This window comes from Onychomys torridus, chromosome 2 (assembly GCF_903995425.1).
Source record: "Onychomys torridus chromosome 2, mOncTor1.1, whole genome shotgun sequence".
Classification (NCBI taxonomy): domain Eukaryota; kingdom Metazoa; phylum Chordata; class Mammalia; order Rodentia; family Cricetidae; genus Onychomys; species Onychomys torridus.
The window spans coordinates 145409039-145430892 of record NC_050444.1 but is presented as its reverse complement, the minus strand read 5'-3'; the positions used below and the strand labels follow the sequence as shown (position 1 = coordinate 145430892).

The 21854-nt window shown below is 43.0% G+C and overlaps 1 protein-coding gene across 22 annotated transcripts in view; it reads left to right on the top strand.

Annotated features, from left to right (window-relative positions):
* Epb41 (erythrocyte membrane protein band 4.1) overlaps positions 1–21854 on the top strand; it is a 165170-nt gene that overhangs the window by 132370 nt on the left and 10946 nt on the right. For 6 of the 22 annotated variants that reach the window (XM_036177794.1, XM_036177778.1, XM_036177777.1 and 3 more), the window contains 2 exons: positions 79–129; positions 20156–20284. In XM_036177794.1, the coding sequence (XP_036033687.1) occupies positions 79–129; positions 20156–20284 (180 nt within the window). Of the gene's footprint in view, positions 1–78; positions 130–501; positions 3565–18580; positions 19031–20155; positions 20285–21854 lie in introns of those variants that run through there. The other 16 variants (XM_036177792.1, XM_036177791.1, XM_036177798.1 and 13 more) reach the window with 9 other exon arrangements.

The window sequence follows — 21854 nt, the reverse complement described above, 5'->3', positions numbered from 1 at the left end:
GGATACCTCTCCTGCCTTGGGCAGCATTGTCATTGCATTGCGAGGCAACTGAACTTTATATAATTTGTGTATGACCAGGTGAAGAAAACTTCTACCCTCCCCTCGGAAAGGAAGGTTGGTGGGCCAGAGGTAAAGCTGCTGCTGTAACTGTGCTGCTCACTAAAACTTGCTCTGGTCATGGCTCTAAGCAGAGAACCCCACAACTCAGCAACAGTGGCTGAAAAAGTTTTTTCTTTTGCTACACTAGTAAACCCCCACCCACAGCCTTTGGCCTAACACATCACACTTCCACTGCAGCGGCATCTGCAGTTTTCAATTTGCTTATTTCGGCGCATGGCTGTTTGGAAAGCTGCATGAAGATGTTAATGTGTACTCAGAGAGAAAATGAATTTAATTATACCTGTTCTTTTTATGTTGTCTTTCTTCTCCCACCTTATTTTCATTTAAAAATCATTATAATTTTGCATCCTATCTTCTCCTTTTATTCTTTTTGCTGACCAGTCCCCTGGCTACTTTCTCCCTGATCCATACCGCTTGGGGGTGTGCAAAGAACCAGTATTCAACTTCCAGACTGACCGGAGAAGGCTGCCTCAACTAAGAGAGCTCAGAGCCAAGTTCTTCCTTTCATAGATGCTGTCTGCCTGGGCCACAGAGAGCAGAGCACAGAGATGCAGGGGAGAGTCTCAGTTGGCCAGTTGGGGGTGGATCTTTCACTAAGTGTATAATCCTTCAAGGTCTTGTGGGAATGTATTTTCCTTTCTTTTCTGTTCCTCTTTGCCCCTGTCCCCACCCAGGGTAGACCCTGGAGGTACGTTATAAATTTTTATACATTTTGTTCTTATTTTGCAGTCTTGACTACTTCTAGTCCCCTGAGCAAAATCTGACTCTCATACTGAGCTGTTGCAGTTAAAGTCTTTCTGAGGAGATAGGAACATTGCTCTTTATATTCTGCCATTCCATTTGTCAGGAAAAGTAGCTTTACCCAACGCTTCGTTCTTGGCCTGATCCAGTGATTACTTGCAGCGCTAAAGCAATGTAAAGCAACCTGAATCCGTACGTGAAAAAAAAGTCACGTGTGAATAGCCTGTCTGAGGAACAAGTATTGGAATAAAGGGAAGCCAGTGATCACCTGAACTTCCAAGTCTTCCAATGCCAGTTTATTCCAAACACTAAATTTTAATTTAATTACATAGTTAAACCTGCTGGGTGACAGAAACTGCTAGGTTAAATTGCCAAAGGAAAGAGAAGCTAAAACCAAGAGCATCCAGAAGACCTTTCCACACCTTTGCACATCCCCAAGTGTCACTTTTAAGCATTTTCCATCTGTCATTTTGTTCATCTTTCTCTGTCTTTCTTGATCTTCTACCGTGAAAGCAGGCACAGGAGCGTGCTCTGTTAGTACAGGGTGAAGAGAAAACTAAAAGGCCAGAGAGATCCACTGAGAGAACCTTGCCCCAGCAAGAAAAGGAAGAGATTGCTCCCAAGGTTTCTATTCCAATCCCCGAGGAACACAAGGCTCTCAAAAAGTGCCTCCTCTACTCTAGTCCTTTCCCATCTCCTCGTGTCCCTTTCATGATGTCTTTCCTCCTGGTCCTTGCACTGGCTGTTTGGTGGTTGATCTTTCTGTGATTGGAAAACAGGGTGCTCGTCTGACATGTCAAGACTAAAACCAGTGAACTCCTGTCTGTGGCTTCAAATGTGTAATTACCTACATCATTCCTCTGATCTTGACCCTTCACTGCTCTAGAGACCTTTTGTGGCCATGTTTCCTGTCCAATAATAAAATGTGGATCTTTGGAGAGTACACATTGTGAGGAAAAAGGAGTAGCAATGGATTGTCCAAGCCAGCGTGCCTGCCCCAAAGTCAATACATTTAGGCAAATCAGATTGAGGTGCATGGCAGGTGGTACTCACCCCAGAGCCACCCTGCATGCTCTTACTGTGGACTGCTGCTGTGTCCTCCTTTTCTGTGTCTCACAGAGGCTGGGACACTCTGAAAACATTGGATGGACTCTTTTCCCAGTCTCCTAGAACCATTTGTGCGGCATGGGCTCTGTAGTTTAAGAAGAAATTCAACTTCCCAACCTTTCAAAAGCCTTAAAATGATAGTTGTAATCCGAAAATCCATAACCACTCTTTTTCTTAGAGTGTGGAATCGGTACATACAAAGGCCTTTTCTGGAAGGAGCTGTGACACCTGTGGCCTTTTTGTCAGTGTGTATGAGCTGTACAGGGTAGACAACGGTATCTTGCCTGCAACGCAGAAGCATCACGCAGAGGTTAAATGCTGTCTTTTCATACACAGAGCTGATTTGGTTTAGGGAAATGGTGCTGGTGTCCCTGAACCTCCAGCCAGGGCTGAAAACTTCAGACTACCTACCTTTAAAAGTCCTGGAGTACAGATTAACTCAAGATCTGTATGTAAACACACTTTTCTCTAAATGAAAATACTATCATTTCCTATGGCTTAAGTAATTATTGCTAGAAGCAATATTTAGCTGTTATAATAAGCTTAAAAGATACTTTGTTTCCTTGTACTTCACACTTGTGTTGAGATCAGCTGTTTCTAATTAATAGCCTTGCGAGCTAAGCTTCTATTGTGACATGTGTCCAGTTTGCATGTGGATTATGAGGCTTCCCTGAGGCGACGGTGAGCACGCCCTCCTCGGAGCACCGCTTGGATGCCTACAATGGTGGTTTTTTACCTTACTATTAACCTTGCACGATGTCGCTTGCTTTCTATGGCATCTGAATGCATCTGTCTGGACGAATTGTTAGCTTCACAAACTCTGTCTTGGACTCAGAGTTACTCAGAGTTAGGGTCGTCACATTGAGACTACTATATTTTGTGTTACTTCTTAATGCTTTTTCATCAGTGAAATTCCTAAAGATGAATTTTGCCTTTGAAACGATGGAGGGGGGAGGGAGAGAGAGACAAACAGTAAAACCAAGATTTTGTTGCTGCTCTTCAGTGCTCACTAGTATTGCTGTGTTGTCTCGACAGACACAATTATCTGATATTTACTGAAAACTGTCATGGTACTCTGTTATTATTGGAGTTTTAAAGAAAACAAAAAAACTGGAAAAAAGAAGCAAGGACCAGGCTAGATTTAAAAAAAAAAAATTGAATGTATATGGTTTGTGTCACAAGTTGTTATGTCTATTTATTTATAACAAATATTTTGTAATTAAGCATATTTATTGATTCACTCGTTAGAAAAGAGGGCTTGCAAAGCCGCCTGAAGTACTGCAAAACTGCTTTGCAGGGCAGAACATGGTAATCCCAAGTGTGCCCCTTTATTGTGAAACAGATGTGAGATTTCCTTAACGAAACACAAGTGAAACTAGCACTGGCTATGTTAGTGTAAGTCTTTTTTTAGGAATTAAAAGGAAAATAATCTTAAAATTTTATCAGTACTTTTGTAACTTTCAAATTATATTTCCTAAAGTTGCAGTTTTCATCACTGTACACAACTTTTTATTAATTATTGTAAACGCAACCCTGACTTTTGTTTCCTTTGATATTGGAATTATTTCAAATCCATTAAAAGCTGAGTGCGAGCCAGTGGTGCTGTCCCGTGTTCTGAAGTGTGACAGGGATCCACAGAGATCTTTGCTGACAAAGAAGCCATTTCTTATCAGTGAAGCTGCTGAGAGGGGGATGCCAGTCCCTTCTGTTGAACAAGCTGACCAACACGGCTCAAAAGATAGACCTGTCATAGTTAGGAGAGGACAAGCATCGGCTGTTCAGGCCTGGACCATCTCAGGTTAATGCTGCCAGGATTTGTATCTGAAGCTGCAAACAGCATTACGTCCTTCCCCACTTCACTCTGTTCTCAGTACCACGGGCATTCCAATGACTGGGTATCGCTTTGCCCTGGGTCGCCTTCTTCATGGCAGATCCATAAGTAATGTGGACTAAAGATATCTATATGACCTGTGTAAAGTCTTGGATTTTTGCCTTGTTTTCCTGTGGGTCATTTCTAGAGTGACTTGAGGAAATCACTTAACTATTTGGTGCCCATGTTTCCAGACAAATCTACCTCATGAGATGGACCTGCACCATGTTTCAGGAACTGATGGCGATTCCATCCTCAGTCTTTGAGGGACTAGGAAGATAGAATTCAAGGAAAAGGAAAAAACAGACACACATGAGCCTCTTGAGATTCTTATTTCTGGAAGGGGGCAAACAGCCATGTTTATTTCTGTCTGTTCCTGGTTGGTATTTGACCAAGCACTTAAAACTAGTGAAGTTTAAAATGCCTTTCCAAATTTATCTGTCTTTTAATAAATTCAGATGGTATTCTTCGAGTAGAGTATACTTGGGAATAGGCCCAGCTTCTATATTTTAGACCTGTTTTTTAGCTGTTTGCTTATGGCTAGCATCTGTAGTATGAAGTAGATTCCTTTTGCAAGTTTACAACTTTGTTTACATTGTTAGTAGAAACTTTAAGGGAACTGACTGTTGATCAAGAGTAGACTGGAGTCACCTTTGGAGCTATCCTGCTGTCCACAGAGAACCTAGGGGCCTCTTAAGTCACTTCTGTGGATAATCCCATGGGACACTCTATACCTTCAAGGTTCAGTTGTTTCTAGAGTTTATTACCAATAAGAATGTATACTTACACTTCACCCAGTGGTCATTTATTTGGAAAAGACAAAACCACACTGAACTACTGTCTCGCTGTTGCTCCACAGGACTCTGCACACAGCTGCCCTCCTTCCCTTTTACACTTCATACAGATGATAGAATCTTGAACTTTACAGTGTTCTCCACAGAGAAACTTCACTTTTTTATTACACCCGCCCTACCCAGTCCCCACTGTTGGTGACACTAGCTGGAGGCAGCTTCTCCTAATCTCTGTTTGTCCTGCTTTGTGGGACTCCCTCCTTCAGCCCCTTCTCTGCATTCCTCTGCAGTGTTGGTGAGCCTGCTCTCCCTGCCACTGCACTGCAGTGGGTGCTGGGCTGGGGAAAGCTGCCGAATGGTTATGAAGCTCTACGCTTGGGGTTAGGCTAGGAGAGGACAACGGTAGCTGTGATCCCCAGGGTTAAATTCAGGGGGACTTTATTTGGTAAATAAAATTCCCGTTACCACTGTTCCTTATTTCCACAGGTCTGAAATACAGGCTAAAAATGAAATAACTTTAATAAACTATTAACTGTATGACTAGATACCAGCTTATTGAAACATGTTTTTCCTCATCTTTTGTGACTGATATCCTAGGTGGTTTCAGTGTCCTTTCATTTACGATAATTAGAATCCTCTTTGGGGTAAATAATAGATAAGTCTAAGATTAGAAAGAGGGAAGAGTATAGAATCCCAGCTATCTTTTATGGTCCCTAGATCAATAAAGGCAGTTAGCCTCTCAAAGTTTCCTTCTCTGCTGTCGCTTTAAAGAAAAGGGGGTATAGCTCAGTCACAGAGTGTGTGCTTAGCATTCATGAGGCCCTGGTTTGATCCCCAGGGCAATGAAAAACAGAGAGAGGAGAACTGGGTGGTGGGAGGGGGTGGGGAGTAGAAGAGAGAAATTCAGAGGAAAACATGACTACTTCCTGCACTCTTGTGTGCATTGCAAGGACGCAGAAAGATAGCACATCCGAATTTTAGGATCTGACAAGATCTTAGTTTAGCCTGTCTCCCCTCCAGCATTTGACTCTTCGGTACAACGCAATTTTGAGATTTAGAGACTTGTGCTTCAGTATCTTCCAAGATAGATGACCGCGTCTGTGGACAGCTGAGAGTGTATAAGTCACTCTTGCATTAAGTCAGGGTGTCTCTCCACAGCTTAGTTTATCAGTCTTGAATGCAGGGGTTCTAAGAGTTTCCTTGAGTCATGCTGAGGCAGGGTAGCCAGTTGAAGCCGGACTAGATTACATAGTGAGACCTTGTTTCAAAAGAAAGAGAAAGACATTTCTGGCCTCTATATGAAAGTTCTTGTTAGAGTTAAAGGCAGCCCTCTTGTGGGGTTAAGGTCCTTGCCCTTTGAGGGCTGCTGTCTGGGTCAAAGGTGAGCCCTCAATTTGTTCATCTTTGTTTACCATCTGTCACCTTTGTATCCCAGGTACCACCTTGCCTTGTATATAACAAATGATCATTTTGGTAACTACATTACTGATAGCAGATGGCAATGGATAAACTCTAACTTTTACATGGACTCTTGTGTATTGAGATAAATTTGAACATGGTATGCCTAATCAGTACCTGCAGGCAGCCAGGAAAGCCTATGCGAAGCCCAGAGGCCATGCCTTTTCTTTATTAATCTTCTGTAGTCACTGTTTTACTTAAAGGACCTCAAGTGGGATGCCACTATGCCACTAAATATTGACCTCTCTTGTTAACGTCTTGTAATTTGGTTTAGTTATCCTTTATCATAGCTAAAAGTCAACTATTTTCACTTCAGAATATCAAGACTGGTATACGTGCTCACATGTATAAACTCATTTTGGAGTATGATGTCATAAAGGGAATGTTTGTCTTTATCTGAAATACATTGTTGACTTCAATCTGGTACATTTTTCTTGTGTTTTTTATCAAATTATCATGAGTTCTGTACATTAGGTCAATGAGTCGTTGGCAAGGCTTCTCTGTAAAGAGTGACAGTGAGATGCCAGGCTCTGCAGGCTGTGTGGTCTCACAGCTCCTCAGCTCTGCCACAGCATAGTGAAAGTTAAAAACCGGCAGCAGGAGACTATGTGACTGCACACCAGTCGGACTTCATCGGACGCTCAAGTTTGAGTTTTGTACAACTTTTATGCCACTAAATATTTTTCCCTACCCATTTAAGAACAATCTATTCTTAGCTCGTGGCCACACAAAAACAAAGATAGATTGGAATTTTGCCTGTGGGGACTGGTTTTTGGATTTCCCTCACAAACCAGAAGCTGATTGAATGTTTTTGTTGTTCTTCTGCCTTGGTACTGTTTTGTTTATGGCTAGGAATTGGAAGTTGGCATCAGGTACATCTTAAACGGAACATGAAGTACCATGACAACACAGTGCCTTGTCTTCCAAATGCTCTGTGTTGATCGTGGCTTTAACAGACTTGCTGACTACCCATCTACCCACTTTGTTTTGTTTTGTTGGGTTTAAAGGATCTGTCTCAAATTTCCTATATAAAGTAAAGAAATAGTAATTCCTAAATACACCTTCTCTTTAGCCAGATTCTAGAATTATCTAATAAGCGTTTGTCTTAGGGTTTCTATTGCTATGAAGAGACACCAAGACCATGGCAACTCTTTCTTTACCCTTTTTTCTTCTTCTTCCTCCCCCTTCTCCTCCTCCTCTTCTTCTTTTTTCCTTTTTGGTTTTTTGTGACAGAGTTTCTCTGTGTAGCCTTGGCTGTCCTGGAACTCACTCTGTAGACCAGGCTGGCCTCAAACTCACAGAGATTTTTCCTGTCTCTGCCTCCTGAGTGCTGGGATTAAAGGCGTGTACCACCACTACCACCACCTGGCTCCACAGCAACTCTTTTTTTTTTTTTTTTTAAGATTTATTTATTTATTATTATACAGAACAGGGCACCAGATCTCATTCAGATGGTTGTGAGCCACCATGTGGTTGCTGGGAATTGAACTCAGGACCTCTGGAAGAGCAGTCAGTGCTCTTAACCTCTGAGCCATCTCTCCAGCCCCCACAGCAACTCTTATAAGGAAACATTTAATTGTGGCTGGCTTACGGTTCAGAGGTTTAGTCCATTACCGTCATGTTGGCATGTAAGCAGACATGGTGCTGGAGAGGGAGCTGAGAGTTCTACATCTGGATTGGCAGAGAGCGGGAAGGTAGTGAGAGACTGGGCCTGGCTTGAGCACCTAAGACCTCAAAAGCCTGCCCCCAGTGACACACTTCTTCCAACAAAGCCACGCCTACTCCCAAAAGGCCACACCTCCTAATAGTTCCACTTTCCTTGGGCTTATGGGGACCATTTTCATTCAGACCACCACAGCATTTAGAAAACATAATGAGGGGGGCTGGAGAGCTGGCTCAGAGGTTCAGAGAACTGGCTGCCCTTCTAGAGATCATGAGTTCAATTCCCAGCAACCACATGGTGGTTCACAACCATCTGTAATGAGATCTGGCGCCCTCTTCTGGGGAGTAGACATACATGCAGGCAGAATACTGTATACATAATAGAGTAGAATAGAATATTTAATTAATTAATTAAAAGCATAATGAGGTCTAGAAAGATGGCTCGGCACTTAAGAGTGCTTGCTGCTCTCCAGAAGACCTGAGTTCAATTCCCGGCACTCATGTTAAGTGGCTTATACCTGCCTGTAACTCCAGGGCCTCGGGCCTCTGCAAGCACTGCACATATCACTCCCACATATACATATGCACATAATCAAAAATACATCTCAGTACACTTCTGTGTTTCAGACAGTTGCATCAGTTTGAGATTAGGAATTGAAGGGATACATTTGCTTTTCTGATTATTACTGTCAGAATAAAGACTTTTTGATGAGAAGCCCCTGATTTGGAGTCCACTGGGGACAGTAGTTTGTTGGTAAGTTAGCAGAAAATAATGTCCTTTAGAAAGTGTCTTTGCTCCCTGTATTTTGGCCTATGTACCTGTTTGTTGGGAGTTCTTAATAAGCCCTAAGCCTGATTTCCTTTCAGTTCCCTTGTCCAGGATCCTTTGGCTGTCATATTTAAATGAATTGTTTATCCATTAGCAGTTCAGCATGGTATTAAGCCTAAAGAAAGCTGCCACAGGATTTCTCTTTGGGGACGTTTTCTTTGATGTTTTTCTCATATTAATTGCTTAGTTACTGTGTAGATTTATGATGAATAGCTCTCACTGCAAGTCAGCTTCTGGTTGCTAGTAATTGTTATAGAAGTTAGAGCTGGTGATATTGGACACAGGCAGACCCACAGGGGGAAGGGGAATGTGTGCTTCAGCTAGTTACCTTGAGATGCCTACCTAGAAAACACTGTCGGCACCCAGTAATTGCCTTTTTGCTTAGTCCTGATGCAGAGGCATGTGTTCAATTCTCAAAATATTGTTTTAAATCACTTTGTGTTCATTTGCCTTTTTTGTGTCAAGTTTTAAAAATAATTTTTTCTAACCAATTTAACCCGTCAAAGTAACGTGCAATTGTCACATTTTATTATGCTGATTTGCCTTTTGTGCTTTTTTTTAAAGAGCACTGAATAAATTAGTAGTTATTAACCATCCCGTATTGCCACTCTGATCAGACTGTAGATTGAAGAGTGGAGTGGGTGTGAACATGTGGGTGTGCAGAGAGCTTATTCCTCTAATATGGAATTAAGAAGCACTGTCACTTCTTTTATCTCACCTTGGGTAAACCCTCTCTCAGTGTCACAGCTCTGGATGTTAATGTGTTTTTCTGTTGGGGACCTAAAGCACCAAACAGTCCACACTGTGAAGTGGTCTGTTTACCAGCTCGAGATATATAACCTGTGGTTATGTCTAAATAACAGAAAAAGTGCTTCTGTGTTTCTCTAAGCCATATTCCTTTTCAGAATTGGTTGAACATGTTAGCATAGAAAGCTGTTTCATTACTCTAGGATTTTCCTTCATGGAGAGGACCCACAGCTAGCTAGTACCTAAAAATATTTTGTATTTCATTTAGTTCCATGGAATCAAGATGCTGTTTTCCTAGACATCAAGTTGGGGTATAATTTCCTAAGTGTTTATTAAGACTTTCATCAAGCCAGGCATGGTGGCACACACCTGTAATGCCAGCACTTGGGAGGTAGAGGCAGGGGGGATCAGCATTCTCAGGTCAGCTTTGTCCACACAAGGAGGCCAAGGCCCATGGATCCCTGTCCCTTAAAAGAAGAGAGAGAGAGAGACCTTAATGGGTTTTGGAAATGAGGTTTCTGTGAAGTCTTGCTAACAAATTTAATGCTGTTCCATTGTAAACGACTGGAGCTTCTGTGCTGGTTTCTGCCTCCTTTCCTCTCCATTGCTCTGTCCTGATCCTTCAGTGTAATGAGGTAAAACTGACCACTCAAGGTTTCTGTTTTCTCAGCCATGTTCTGCATAACCTTTAACATTTGCTTAAGCCCCCCGACTTGTACAGATCTGCTCATGTGAGGGTCCCATGTGATCTGTGGAGTCCGTGCGGTGAGTGCAGTGCAAAGGCAAAATTTTCTATTAGCTAATAGTTAAAATTTTGCATCAGGCATGGTTTTTGAAGCTGTTTGTGTTTACAGTCATCTATCCGGGGATAATCTAATAACAGTACCATTTCGAAAATCATAACTAGCTCAGAGCCATGCCTAGCACGTTCAAGGTCAAAACTGTTTGAAGCCAAAACTGAAGGATTATTGTTATTGGCAAGTTTCACTGCCTTCATTGGAAAAGAAAGGCTGTATTGTGTGTCCTTATCCTGAAACCAAATTTTTCAAGTCTAGTAAAATAACAGTGTGGTGAAACGTTTGCCCAAATCAGCTCTTTTACCGGATAGAAGCTTGATAGACCAGAGACAGCAGCGGCCCTTGAACATGGCTGAGACTCATGGGGACTCGTGAGCACTGGGGTTGTGTCCAGCACGTAGACTTTAAACCCAGAGAGAACTGGTACTGAGGAGCAGCGCACGGTGGTAAAAAGGGAAGGACTTGAAGTCACCTCCTCCAGGCACATGTGGCTGCTGTTAGTTTATCCCCGTCTGCAGGGTTCGTGGTCCTGATGCCCCTTTGAAAGCTGCAGTGGCCTGAATTTTAATGTGCTGGAAGCTGATGTTTACAAGCTTTTGGGAGTGGGGACCAGGGATGTTTTTCTTTTCTGTGATTTTTGTTCTTTCTTCATTTGTTTCCTTTTTTGGCTGAAGAATGACTACTGCTGCTTGTCATCTTTATGTGCTGTTTACACGTGGTCATCACCAAAGCAGCCGCTGCCACATCTGATTGAGCTTTTATTGCAAGTGCCCATTTAAAAGTGATTTTGAAAGTGAATGTTGTTGTTTTGTTAATGGCTAGGTTGATATTCCTACTGGTTATTATACAATCAAGGCAAACACTGATATTTATAGTTTCTCAAAATAGGAAAGAGATTATAAATATTTATCATATTACTATATCGTGACATTTATTGTGTTTTTTAAGCCTTTTCCTGAGGCAGTTAAAGCCATTCTTCCCTGAGACATGAAGCTTTGCTATGTTTTTGTTGAAAGAGCACTTGCAGTTAACTGATGTTATCACGATTGGAGTCTACATTTTTTAGCTTGCATGTTGCAAACCAACTGGGAATATTACATTGTTGATAATATATGTGACTGTGATATTTATTGTTTACTTTAGTTAAGGACCAGGAGCTGACCTCTTCTGCTGAGTGTCTTCCTACTGTGCTTAGCAAGATAACCTTGATCCTGCTGCTTCTGTGGCCTTTGCAATGCAGTGCATTCCTATTGGGTTTGCAAATCAAGGGTAATGTGCTCTTGGGAGATTTTGTCTGTGTGAACCTTCTACCCCAATCCTACTTTCACCCGTCAGTCCCCTTTCTCATCAAAACCTGTCTTTTTAGGACTGGGAGATGGCTCAGTAGATGAAATGCTTGCTTGCAAGCATGGGTCTTGAGTTTGGATTCCCAGTGCCCACAGAACAGGCTGTACACGGCAGTGTACACTTGTAGCCCTGGTGCTTTGGGGTAGGCAGAAAAAGGAAGATACTACCACAGCCAGCTCTAGGTTCTGTGAGAGACCCTGCCTCAAAAGATAAGATGGAGAGCAACTGAGCGAGACACTTACAGTCAGCCTTTGGACTCCATGTGCACACACAGGTCACTGTACCTGCACGTGCACATATACACACAAAGTTTTAAATTAGTATACAACTTTTTAAAAAAGCCTAACAAATCCCTTTCTTGTTAACATAGAGAAACACCGTTTGATGAGCTTGGTGTGTCAACAACTTTCCTTGAGATATTTGTGTTTCAACAAGCCACAAGTCATGGCAGACAATATTACAGAGTTGATTGTACCGTCAAGTAGGTACTTCAGGCTGAGCAGTGGTGGCCCACGCCCTTAATCCCAGCACTCGGGAGGCAGAGCCAGATGGGTCTCTGTGAACTCGAGGCCAGCCTGGGCTACAGAGAGAGTTCCAGAACAGCCAAGGCTACACAGAGAAACTCTTCCTTGAAAAACAAAACTAACAAAAGTGGGTACTTAAAAGCCAGCCTTAAGTCTTTTTTTTTTTAAACGTAACAATGAAAGCCTTTGGTTGTTTTTTAATAACCATGGTGGGCTTGGTTACAAGGTGCTAAATCCAAGGCACTCTTGGTGGATATTAACTTCACAAAGCAAATGTTTGGGTAATTGCAATATAGAAAGATATGTTTTGAGGCTTAGAAGCATCAATGAGCTAATTATACTTTAAAGTGACGGTAGATTTTGTGATGAATCAGTATTATCCTTCTTAATATTGAATACTTACATAAGAAGTATTCTTTTAAAATAGCCCATTGGGCTGGAGAGATGGCTCAGCCGTTAAAGGCTAGGCTCACAACCAAAAATATAAAATAGCCCATTGAGCTGGGGAGGTAGCTTAGTGGGTAAAGCACCTTCCCATAACTGTGAGGACCTGGGCTTAAATCATCAAGTAATTTACCCACATAGCTAGCTGGGCATGGTGGGAGCATCAGCAGCCCCAGTGCTCCTGGGAGACTCTGCATAAGTGTTTGAGGTAGCTGGTCTGGCATACAGCAGAACGCAAAAAGACCCTCTCTCAAATAGCACCTGAGGTCATCCTCTGACCCCCCCTTCCCCACACACACACATCCTGTGGAATGCATGCCATGGTATGCATGTGTACTCACACAGGCATGTGCACACACATACTGTATACACACACTCAAAATAGCCTGTCCAGTGTTTGTTCAGGAATATTTTTTAAATGTAAGCGTAGTGTGCCTATTTCAATTCTTCTATCAGAGATTTTTCAAGATTCTAACTGGTGATTTTCTCTAAAATGTACCAAGAATAAGGGCTGGGGATGTAGTTCAGTGGTAGAACATTTGCTTATCATGTGCAAAGACCCAGGTTTGATACCCATCACCATAAGTGTGCAAATATGCGCGCGCGCACACACACACACACACACACACACACACACACACACACACACACAACCTGCTGCAGACCTGGTTGAGAACTTGTGACAGAGAGTGAAAAGATGAGCCTCCCCCATTAAATTTGTAATCTTGCCACACTTTAGATGCTCAGGAAGAACCTGCATCCATGTGGGGACTAGATGTCTGCACTGCTCTGCTTCATGCTTCTTTGTCTGTGTGTGTGTGTGTGTATTTGGTTTTTCAATACAGGGCTTCTCTTTGTAGCCCTGGCTGTCCTGGAATTTGCTCTGTAGACCAGGCTGGCCTCAAATTCACAGAGATCCACCTACCTCTGCCTCCCAAGTGCTGGGATTAAAGGCATGTGCCACCATGCTTTGCCCAAAAGTAATATTTTAAGGACTAGAAATAGGGGCTAAGAGCACACCAGAGGCTCTAGGTTCAATCCCAAACACTCCTTCCATCAACATGTAGATATAAACACGCTACCAGTGTGTGTCTTCAGTGTATATCACTAAGCAAGTTATTTAAATGAATTTGAGGGATACTGTGATCATTAATATTTTATATTTCTAATTGCTAACATGGCTTTGGGCTTTTACTGTTCTTTTCCCTCCAATATTGTGGATCAAACCCTGAGTTTTGGTGCATGGTAGGTAAGTGCTTTGCCATTGATCTAAACCCTCAGCCACTGATGTGACTTTGACAGACAAGTCATATTTCTGTTGCGTGTCTTCACCATTCCAGAGGCAGATTTTTTGTTTGTTCGTTTTTTGAAATGGTTTTTGTTTGCTTGTTTGTTTTGTTTTGTTTTTTTTGAGACAGGGTTTCTCTGTGTAACAATCCTAGCTGTCCTGGAACTCGCTTTGTAGACCAGGCTGGCCTTGAACTCACAGAAATCTGCCTGCCTCTGCCTCCTGAGTGCTGGAATTAAAGGCGTGTGCCACCACCACCTGGCCCAGAGGCAGATTTCTAATGTGAAAAATTTACTAAGGAATCAAATCAAGTTACAGTCAGATTTGTAATTTACACACACACACACACACACACACACACACACACAGAGTATTTGAAAATTTGAAGATACAGTCCTATTGAACAAGTAGAAAGCCTTTAGGGGGAAAATCCTGTTTTTTCTACATACTATATTAAATTCTCATATTTACCATGACTTTTTGGGGGGATATGGGGTGTTGCATTTTTGAGATAGGATCTCATGTATCCCAGGACCTCAAACTCAAAATATGTATGGCCTTAAATGCCTGATCTCCTGTGTCTGCTTCAGGAGCTATTAACTTTTTAAATGAGATTGAACCTTCAAATGATATTCCACTTCAACTAAGTATTGTCTAGTAGACTTCCTTTCCATATATAGACATAGATATAGAGATAGATAGATAGACAGACAGATAGATAGATTTTTTTTTTTTCTTGAAACAAGGTCTTATTATGTAATCCTGAATGGCCTGGAATTCACTATGTAGACCAGGCTGGCCTTGACTCACTGAGACTTGCCTTTCTGTAACAAGTGCTGGGATTAGAGGTGTGCACCTGGCCCTTATCATGTGTGTGAAGCCAGCTGGATCTTGCCACAGTGCCTTGTACAGGTATCTGGTCTATTATTGTAGCCTGCTTCTTCCCACAAGTCTCCCAATAGTCCAGATAAGCAGCAGCTAGACCAACAAACACCTCAGAGTCACATAAAGCCTCAATTTTGCCTTTCACTGTGGATGGTTCAGACACAGCCATATGTCAGATCATATTTCTGGCAAGCTCCCTTCATAGTTTCCAGGCTAATTTGGTTTCATGCAGTTGTGCAGTGTTATATAATATAGTAGCTTGTGCTGATGATGGTCATGGCCAAAGGCAACAGCACTGTCAGTTACGATTCTTCACTGACATTAGATGCCAGATTATGGGTTTCTCTTGTCATGAGACTTGTATCCCCTGGCCAGTCTTATCTTATATCTTTTCAAATGTCTTATGTTTAAAAATATGTCAGCCACTAAAATAGATCCTGCGATGGGTTCTTTGGGCTGTTGTGATGGTCATTCTTTTGAGCATGGTCAGACATATGCATTGGTCCTACTCAGAAAGCCACTTGGTGCTGTGGGAAGAAGAGGGGCCTCAGAACCATAGCAGAGCTAAATCTAAATAAACCCTAGCTCTGACTTGCTTAAACTCTTCATTCCTTCATTTATAACACAAGGATGATGATTACCTCAAAGCGAGATGGTAAAGAATTAAATGAGGGACTAGGGAGGTGGTCTAGTTGGTAAAGTACTTGCCATGCAAGAGTGAGGAACCAGATATAAATGCTAGGTGTGGTGGTGTGTACTTAAAATCCCAGCACTGGAGTGGTGGAGGCAGGGGGATGCCTGGGTTCGCTGACCAGCCAGCCTAGCCTAGTCAGCAAGCTCCATCCCAGTGAAAAACCTTTCTGTGTCTCTTAAAAACCAAGTGGAGCTCCAGTAAAGCTAGTAAATGTGTAAATGTGAAAACAGAGACAGTTAGGTAGAGTAAATGTTACTGAATGAAATGTGAAAACAGAGACAGTTAGGTAGAGTAAATGTTACTGAATGAAATGGCTTGGACTAGTGATGTGGATCCAGGAATAAAAGAGCTTACTGCCAAGCCTGACCACCAGAGATCCATTCCTGGGACCCACATGGTGGAAGGAAAGAATTGGCTCCCACAAGTTATCCTCTGACTTCCATGTGTAAGATATGCATGTGCACATCTATATACTTGTACGCAAACACATAAATACATACTAAGTAAAATAAATGTAGTGTTAAAGAATGGTAATGAGTGTAGAGAAAGCATGGGAGCTGACTCCGGGCTCTGGCCTGGTCTACTAGACAGTGCTGGTCTTTATCAGCATAGAAACTGATATGAAGGAAGCAGCTGGTTAGAGGGCCAGGCAGCAACAGAGGAAGTTTAATTTGGGGCATGGTACATTCCTCATGCCCAGGAGGATGTCAAGCAAGTGTTTTTCTGTATTGCCCCTGAGATAAGATAGTGGCACCAACTAGAAAGGTTGACTTGGCCTTAGCGTGCAGTACATGGTGGACCAACCCAACTGTTGCTGGTCTTCTATTTATGACAGTTGATGCATGCAAGGTACTCGATGAGTGTTTATTTTGTTGTTGTTGTTGTTGTTGTTGTTGTTGTTGTTTTGGTTTTTTCGAGACAGGGTTTCTCTGTGTAGCTTTGAGCCTTTCCTGCTCTATAGACCAGGCTGGCCTCAAACTCACAAAGATCCGCCTGCCTCTGCCTCCCGAGTGCTGGGATTAAAGGCAAGTGCCACCAACCACTGGGCCCTGAGTGTTTATTGTTGACATTACTTTCTCTACAGCTTGAACCTTTGATCTCTTCTGTATTTGCTTTAGGGGGAAAATCAATCTGTTTAATTTTACTCAGCAGTACACAACTTAGAGTCAAGGGGCCAGCCTAGAGATGGCTCAGCATTATGAGCCTAATGATCTGAGTTTAGTTCCCAGGACTGCAGAGGGAAAAGAAAGCCATCATCACTGCCCAGGGGCATACAAAACAAAACATCAGAAGGAGGTGCTAACCTAAGCAGTGTTTAATTAACAAATGACTTCTTGATGACAGACCGTCACTTATCATTTTTGCAGACTGACACAAAACTGTCTTGCCAAGCGTGGTGTTGCATGCCTGTAATCCCAGCACTTGAGGATTAACCACTAATTCATGGCAACCCCTGTACACAGTGATGCCGTTTACAAACAACAACAACAACAGCAAAGCTGACCCTTGTTCAGCTGTCATAGTCAGCCAGCCTTCCAGTTGTAGGGAAGTTATGCAGAGAAGTTTGCTACCATCTGCATGCTGCATGTAAATGGGCTTGGTCCTTCCCAGAGCTGGGGTGAGTGAACAGCTTGAGAAAGCCCATTTGTCAGCTACTTTTGGTCAACTCTTTAGTGGGGGGAAAAAACCAAAACCTTGTGAGATAAGGATGTTAGAAAGTAGTCCAGTGTGCTCATAGCAATGGCACATTTGTTCTGTGTTCTCTAGGCCTAGCACATTATAACTGCCCTGCTGATTGGTTGACTTATGTGAAGTGGGTTGGTGCCTTAGAATTGCAAAGTGTTTTCATAGGTGTTATTGTTTTGATCTACAAGCCAAGCTAAATGTTAGTCTCGTTTTAAATATGAGGAAATTCATATGCTATTAGTCAGAATAGTTCATGTCTGGTCTCCAGACAGCTGAACTTTCCAGACTTTCAGTTCTCTTGCATGTCCTATATAATACTTATAATCAGCTAATGAAAGATGTCCTTGTCTGATTCAGCGTGTACCTGTTCCAGATGCTCTCTCGCCACTTGTCACTTGCCTGTTTGAAGATGGCTCAGGAATGAAGTGGATCCAGGGTTCAGGGCCTTAAGAGGGCATTAGTTTATATTCCTCACAACATGGGCTGGTTTACAGAAGAAGAGCACAGTGATTTTTTAAATATAATTAGATAGACAGATGGTAGGCAGGGAGGTAGATAGATGATTGATTGATTGATTGATTGACACTAAAATATGTCAGCTGGTCCAAGCTGTGTATTTTCCCCTGGAACACCTTCTTAAAAGATCCCTTTCTGTTGCTGAGTTCCTACACAGCATGTTAAGTGGTAAAATGTTAAGTGGTCTTTCTGAGATTTGAGGCCTGCCAAAGAGCATCTCCTCTTAGCAGCCAGAGTCGGTGACACTGAAGATTACTAGAAAGTCAAGCAAGCAGGTGAAATGAATGTATGGTGGATTTTAAGTTCAGATTAGTCTATATATGTCAGTGCTCAACTTTGTATGATGAACTGCTTCAGAGCTACAAACTTAAAAAATGGTGTAGCAAAAGCTAAATATGTACATGTGTATGCACATATACATGTATACATATCCATCTCATGTCCCCATGAGGAGAAACATGTAGCCAGGAGGGAATTCTGTCTCCTGGACTTTTCTCACTCTGTGGTTGGAGTGTTGCGCCATTCATTTGTGAAGAAGCATGTCAGCTGCTGGTTGTTCCCCTTCTTGCTATTGGACCTGACATCAGGATTGGGACTGAAGCCATCTATGGACTCAACTCCTGTCTCCTTGCTGACAAAAGTCTGAATTTTAGCTTCCTCTTAGGGACCAATATGATATATACAGTTTGGAGATATGAGAACTCATCGAGAACATGTTTTGATTAACTCCCAAGTTACATTGTCTTCTGCATAATTGAGGCAGTGAGTAGGAGTGACCGAGTAACTCCTTCAGGATGAAAGCACATGCTGTATTTTGAGGGCTGTAGGCATGTCAAGTGCAGAACACTGTGAGGTGCGTTGAAATTGTTACCTTACTAACAAAGTTGAAACTGCTTAAGCTCCCGATACATGTATGAATAGCAGTTCTTTGGACCATCTTTGGAGTCAAGAGTCTTGGTAATTACAGCATGAATCTGTTTGAGACTTCTTAAAAGTCATTGCTGGTTCTCAGTTTCCCTTCTGTTTCCCCCACTTACTCATAACCTGCTTTTGTGTGTGTTCATTTATTTGTAGAGTGTAAATGGCATTCGCACAGAGGAGGTGGCTCTCGTGACAAAAGGGCCATCCACCTACCCTGCCTCTGAATGGGAGTGCCCCAAGCAGTCCGTAGTTCCTAGTCAGAGCCTGATGACCTCCCCACCGACATCTCCACAGAGCTTTGGTTCTGGCTTCCTCTCCACAAACAGCAAGGAGGCGGAAGAGAAGGAGCAGAGGGCAGCTGGCTATCTTGATGCTAATGAGATGCCAGCGGGCCCAAGTGGGGAGTGTTTAGGAGTGGAGGAACAGGCCAGTGCCTCAACTTTCTCAGTGACTCCAGCTTCCTGCCAGCTACAACATGGTGGAAAAAGGGCAGACAGTAGTGAAGAGCCTGTTGCCTCAGCTGAGAGCCTTGAGACCCAGAGCGGATCCTTTCTTGACTCTCGTGTGGGTAACCAGTTCCCCACACTCATTCGAAGTTTCCAGGTAGTGCCTGAGTTGATGGTACCGCTCTCAGGACACTCTTTGGGAGAGGGCCAGAATCTGGTCTGTGGAGGCGGCGGTAGTGGTGGCAGTAAAGGACGTGGCCTCTGCTGTTTTCAGTGTCTGCCGTCCAGAGGAACTCCCTCGGACTAGACATGTTTTCTCTTCTGACAACTTACCAAAACTGTGAGGAGTAAACTCCAGCTATTTGCTTTTGTGGAGCTGGTGTAAGAATGTTCTTCTTTCCTTTCTCAAGGACAAGCTCTGGCAAGAGATGAGTTAGAGACTCCTGCGGGGGAGCCTTCAGGGTTCTGAGCCATGCTCAGAAATGCCCCAGTGCTCCTCACTAACATTTGATTTTTCAATGAAAATGTAGACTGCTATCCAGTGCAGCCCACCACTTCCACTGCCCCCACCCCTGGGATGCCGTTGATCACGGACACTAACTCTGTCCTAAGGTGAAGGGCCACTTAACCTATCGCAATCAAATGGTAGTTCTAGAGTGACTGGGATCCCGGGAAAGGTGAGCAGATAAGCAAGAAGGCCTGGGCCATTCCACTAATGTTCATTCTTTTGGAATTCTGAAATTAATCACCAGGTGGTGGGAGAACTGATTTTTGTTTTCTTTCTAGTTTTCCAAATACTATTTCTTCTCAGTAAATCCAAAGTGAATGTCTGACATTGATTTGAAAGAAGTTAATGAATTCCAAGAAATGTGTTCCAGGGCGTCTGCTGCTCCATGTGCATTTGTACTTAGTGGGGAAGTGTGCCTGGTTTTCTTAATTATAATGTACAGTCACAAGGACAAATGAAAGGGATTTCTATTTGGCAAACAATTGTACATTCGAATTCTGAAGGTCAGTCTAAAGTGTTTTATATCACCGGTCATAAACTGTCTGGTGTTATAATTTTCCATTAAGCTTATGGAAGTAATTACAGTAATGCCGCTTTTTAATACCTTCTCAAGATGTGACACCTTGTCAGGGCTTCTTGGGAATCGTGTCTTTGGAGAGTGACTCCAACTTTTGCTTGACTCAAGCTAACGCTTCGATCAGATCAATGTCAGAGGTTCAGCTCTCCACGGCCTGCGGAAAGGTTTAGCCAACTCAGTTTCTTTGCTGCCCACAGCCTCCTCTGGTAAAGACTCAGACTGTCACCATCTCAGATACTGCCAATGCTGTGAAAAGTGAAATCCCAACCAAAGATGTACCTATTGTCCACACTGAGACCAAGACCATCACCTATGAGGCTGCCCAGGTAAGATGCTGATGCTCAGAACAAAGACTGGACAAAGACAGTAAATGGTTTCTTCCTTCTGGGTTATCGTCATTTACTGTGCATAATGTCAGGCTTTCTGGGATAGTTCTTTGAAGATCACTGACTTATGGACATTCCAGTGAGCAGGACTGAAGGCTGGGAATCTGGGCAGCTCAGATGAGTGTACTCACCATGCATGAAGACCTAGGTTCAATCCCTGGACCACAGAAACCCAGGTCTGCTTTGGGCTGGGAAGATGGTTCAGTTGGTACAGCACTGCCTCAGGAGCAGGAGGACCTGACTTTAGACCCCAGATTCTTCAGATGGAAGCCTTTGGCCCACTGGTCTGACCTACATGTCAGTGAAAGACCCTGTTTCAAATCACAGGTGAAAAGCACCTGAGGACGGAAACCTGTGGGTGTCCTCTGACTTCTGCATGTGTGCAACTGTGCCTACATGTATGCATACACACATATAAAAGTTAAAGTTAAAACTGGGCTTGGCTGGTGCACACCTGTGATGCCAGCACTTTGGATGTGCGAACAGAAAGATCAGGAGTTCAGGGTCATTTGAAGTTATATTGTGTGAGGCCAGCCTGGGCTACATGAGACCCTTTCTCAAAATAATTCATTTTAAAAAGGAAAATAATTGCAAAATGTCAGGGCTGAGGGTTTTAACTTGGTGGAAGAACATTCTACTTGGCATGTGTGCAACCCCAGTTCACTCCCCAACACCAAAGAGCAAATGAAATTACCATAGGTCTGACTCCATATGTCCATCCACCCCAGTCATTTGGGAAAGTTATTCTAGTGTGATGAAGAACATGGGCTTTGAGTCAGATAAACCTGAGTACCGATTCTGGTCCTCTGTTTCCTGTCTTGGGCAAGTCATTAAGCCTTGACCAGCCTGGCCCACAATGTTAGTATCTATGTCATGGTATTATGGTGAAGGTTCAAAAAAAAATTTTTTTTGAATGCCGAATGCCATTTATTAAAGGAGGGAGGAGGTCTTAAATACAGGCTTACAGCACAATGGGGGAACCTGGAGGACAGAAGTTCATGGGGGAACCCGGAGGACAGAAGTTCAATTCCGATGTTTTACAATCTTGCATCTAAGCTGTTAATGTCCAGTGTGCAGGATACACAGACAAGGAGCTTCCCTTAAGCATTCAGGAGGGTGGAACCCGGCAGGGAATTAGCATAGGGAGGATATCAAGGTCAAGGTCAGCAAGCAAGACAACAGTTACCCAAAACGGGGGCCAGGGCCCTACAGCTCCCCCCTTTTACTAAAAAATGAGCTTCTGACTTAGGTTGCATCAGCAGATCACCTTACCCATCATGGAGACACCTGTCCAGGCCACACAGGCGTTCTGTCTTAGGTTGGTGAGCATCCCCCAGGCATTACCCGTCTCTGAATACTCATCATCATACAGGCTCAATCATGTGGGAGCTGCAGAGTTAACTGTTGCCAAAGATCTCAAAGTGGCGCTGGGCTTGCAATCTGTGTGTTCGACACAGAAAAGACCAACAGAAGTCTTAACCCACCCATAGCCGGTAGGCTAAAGGCAACT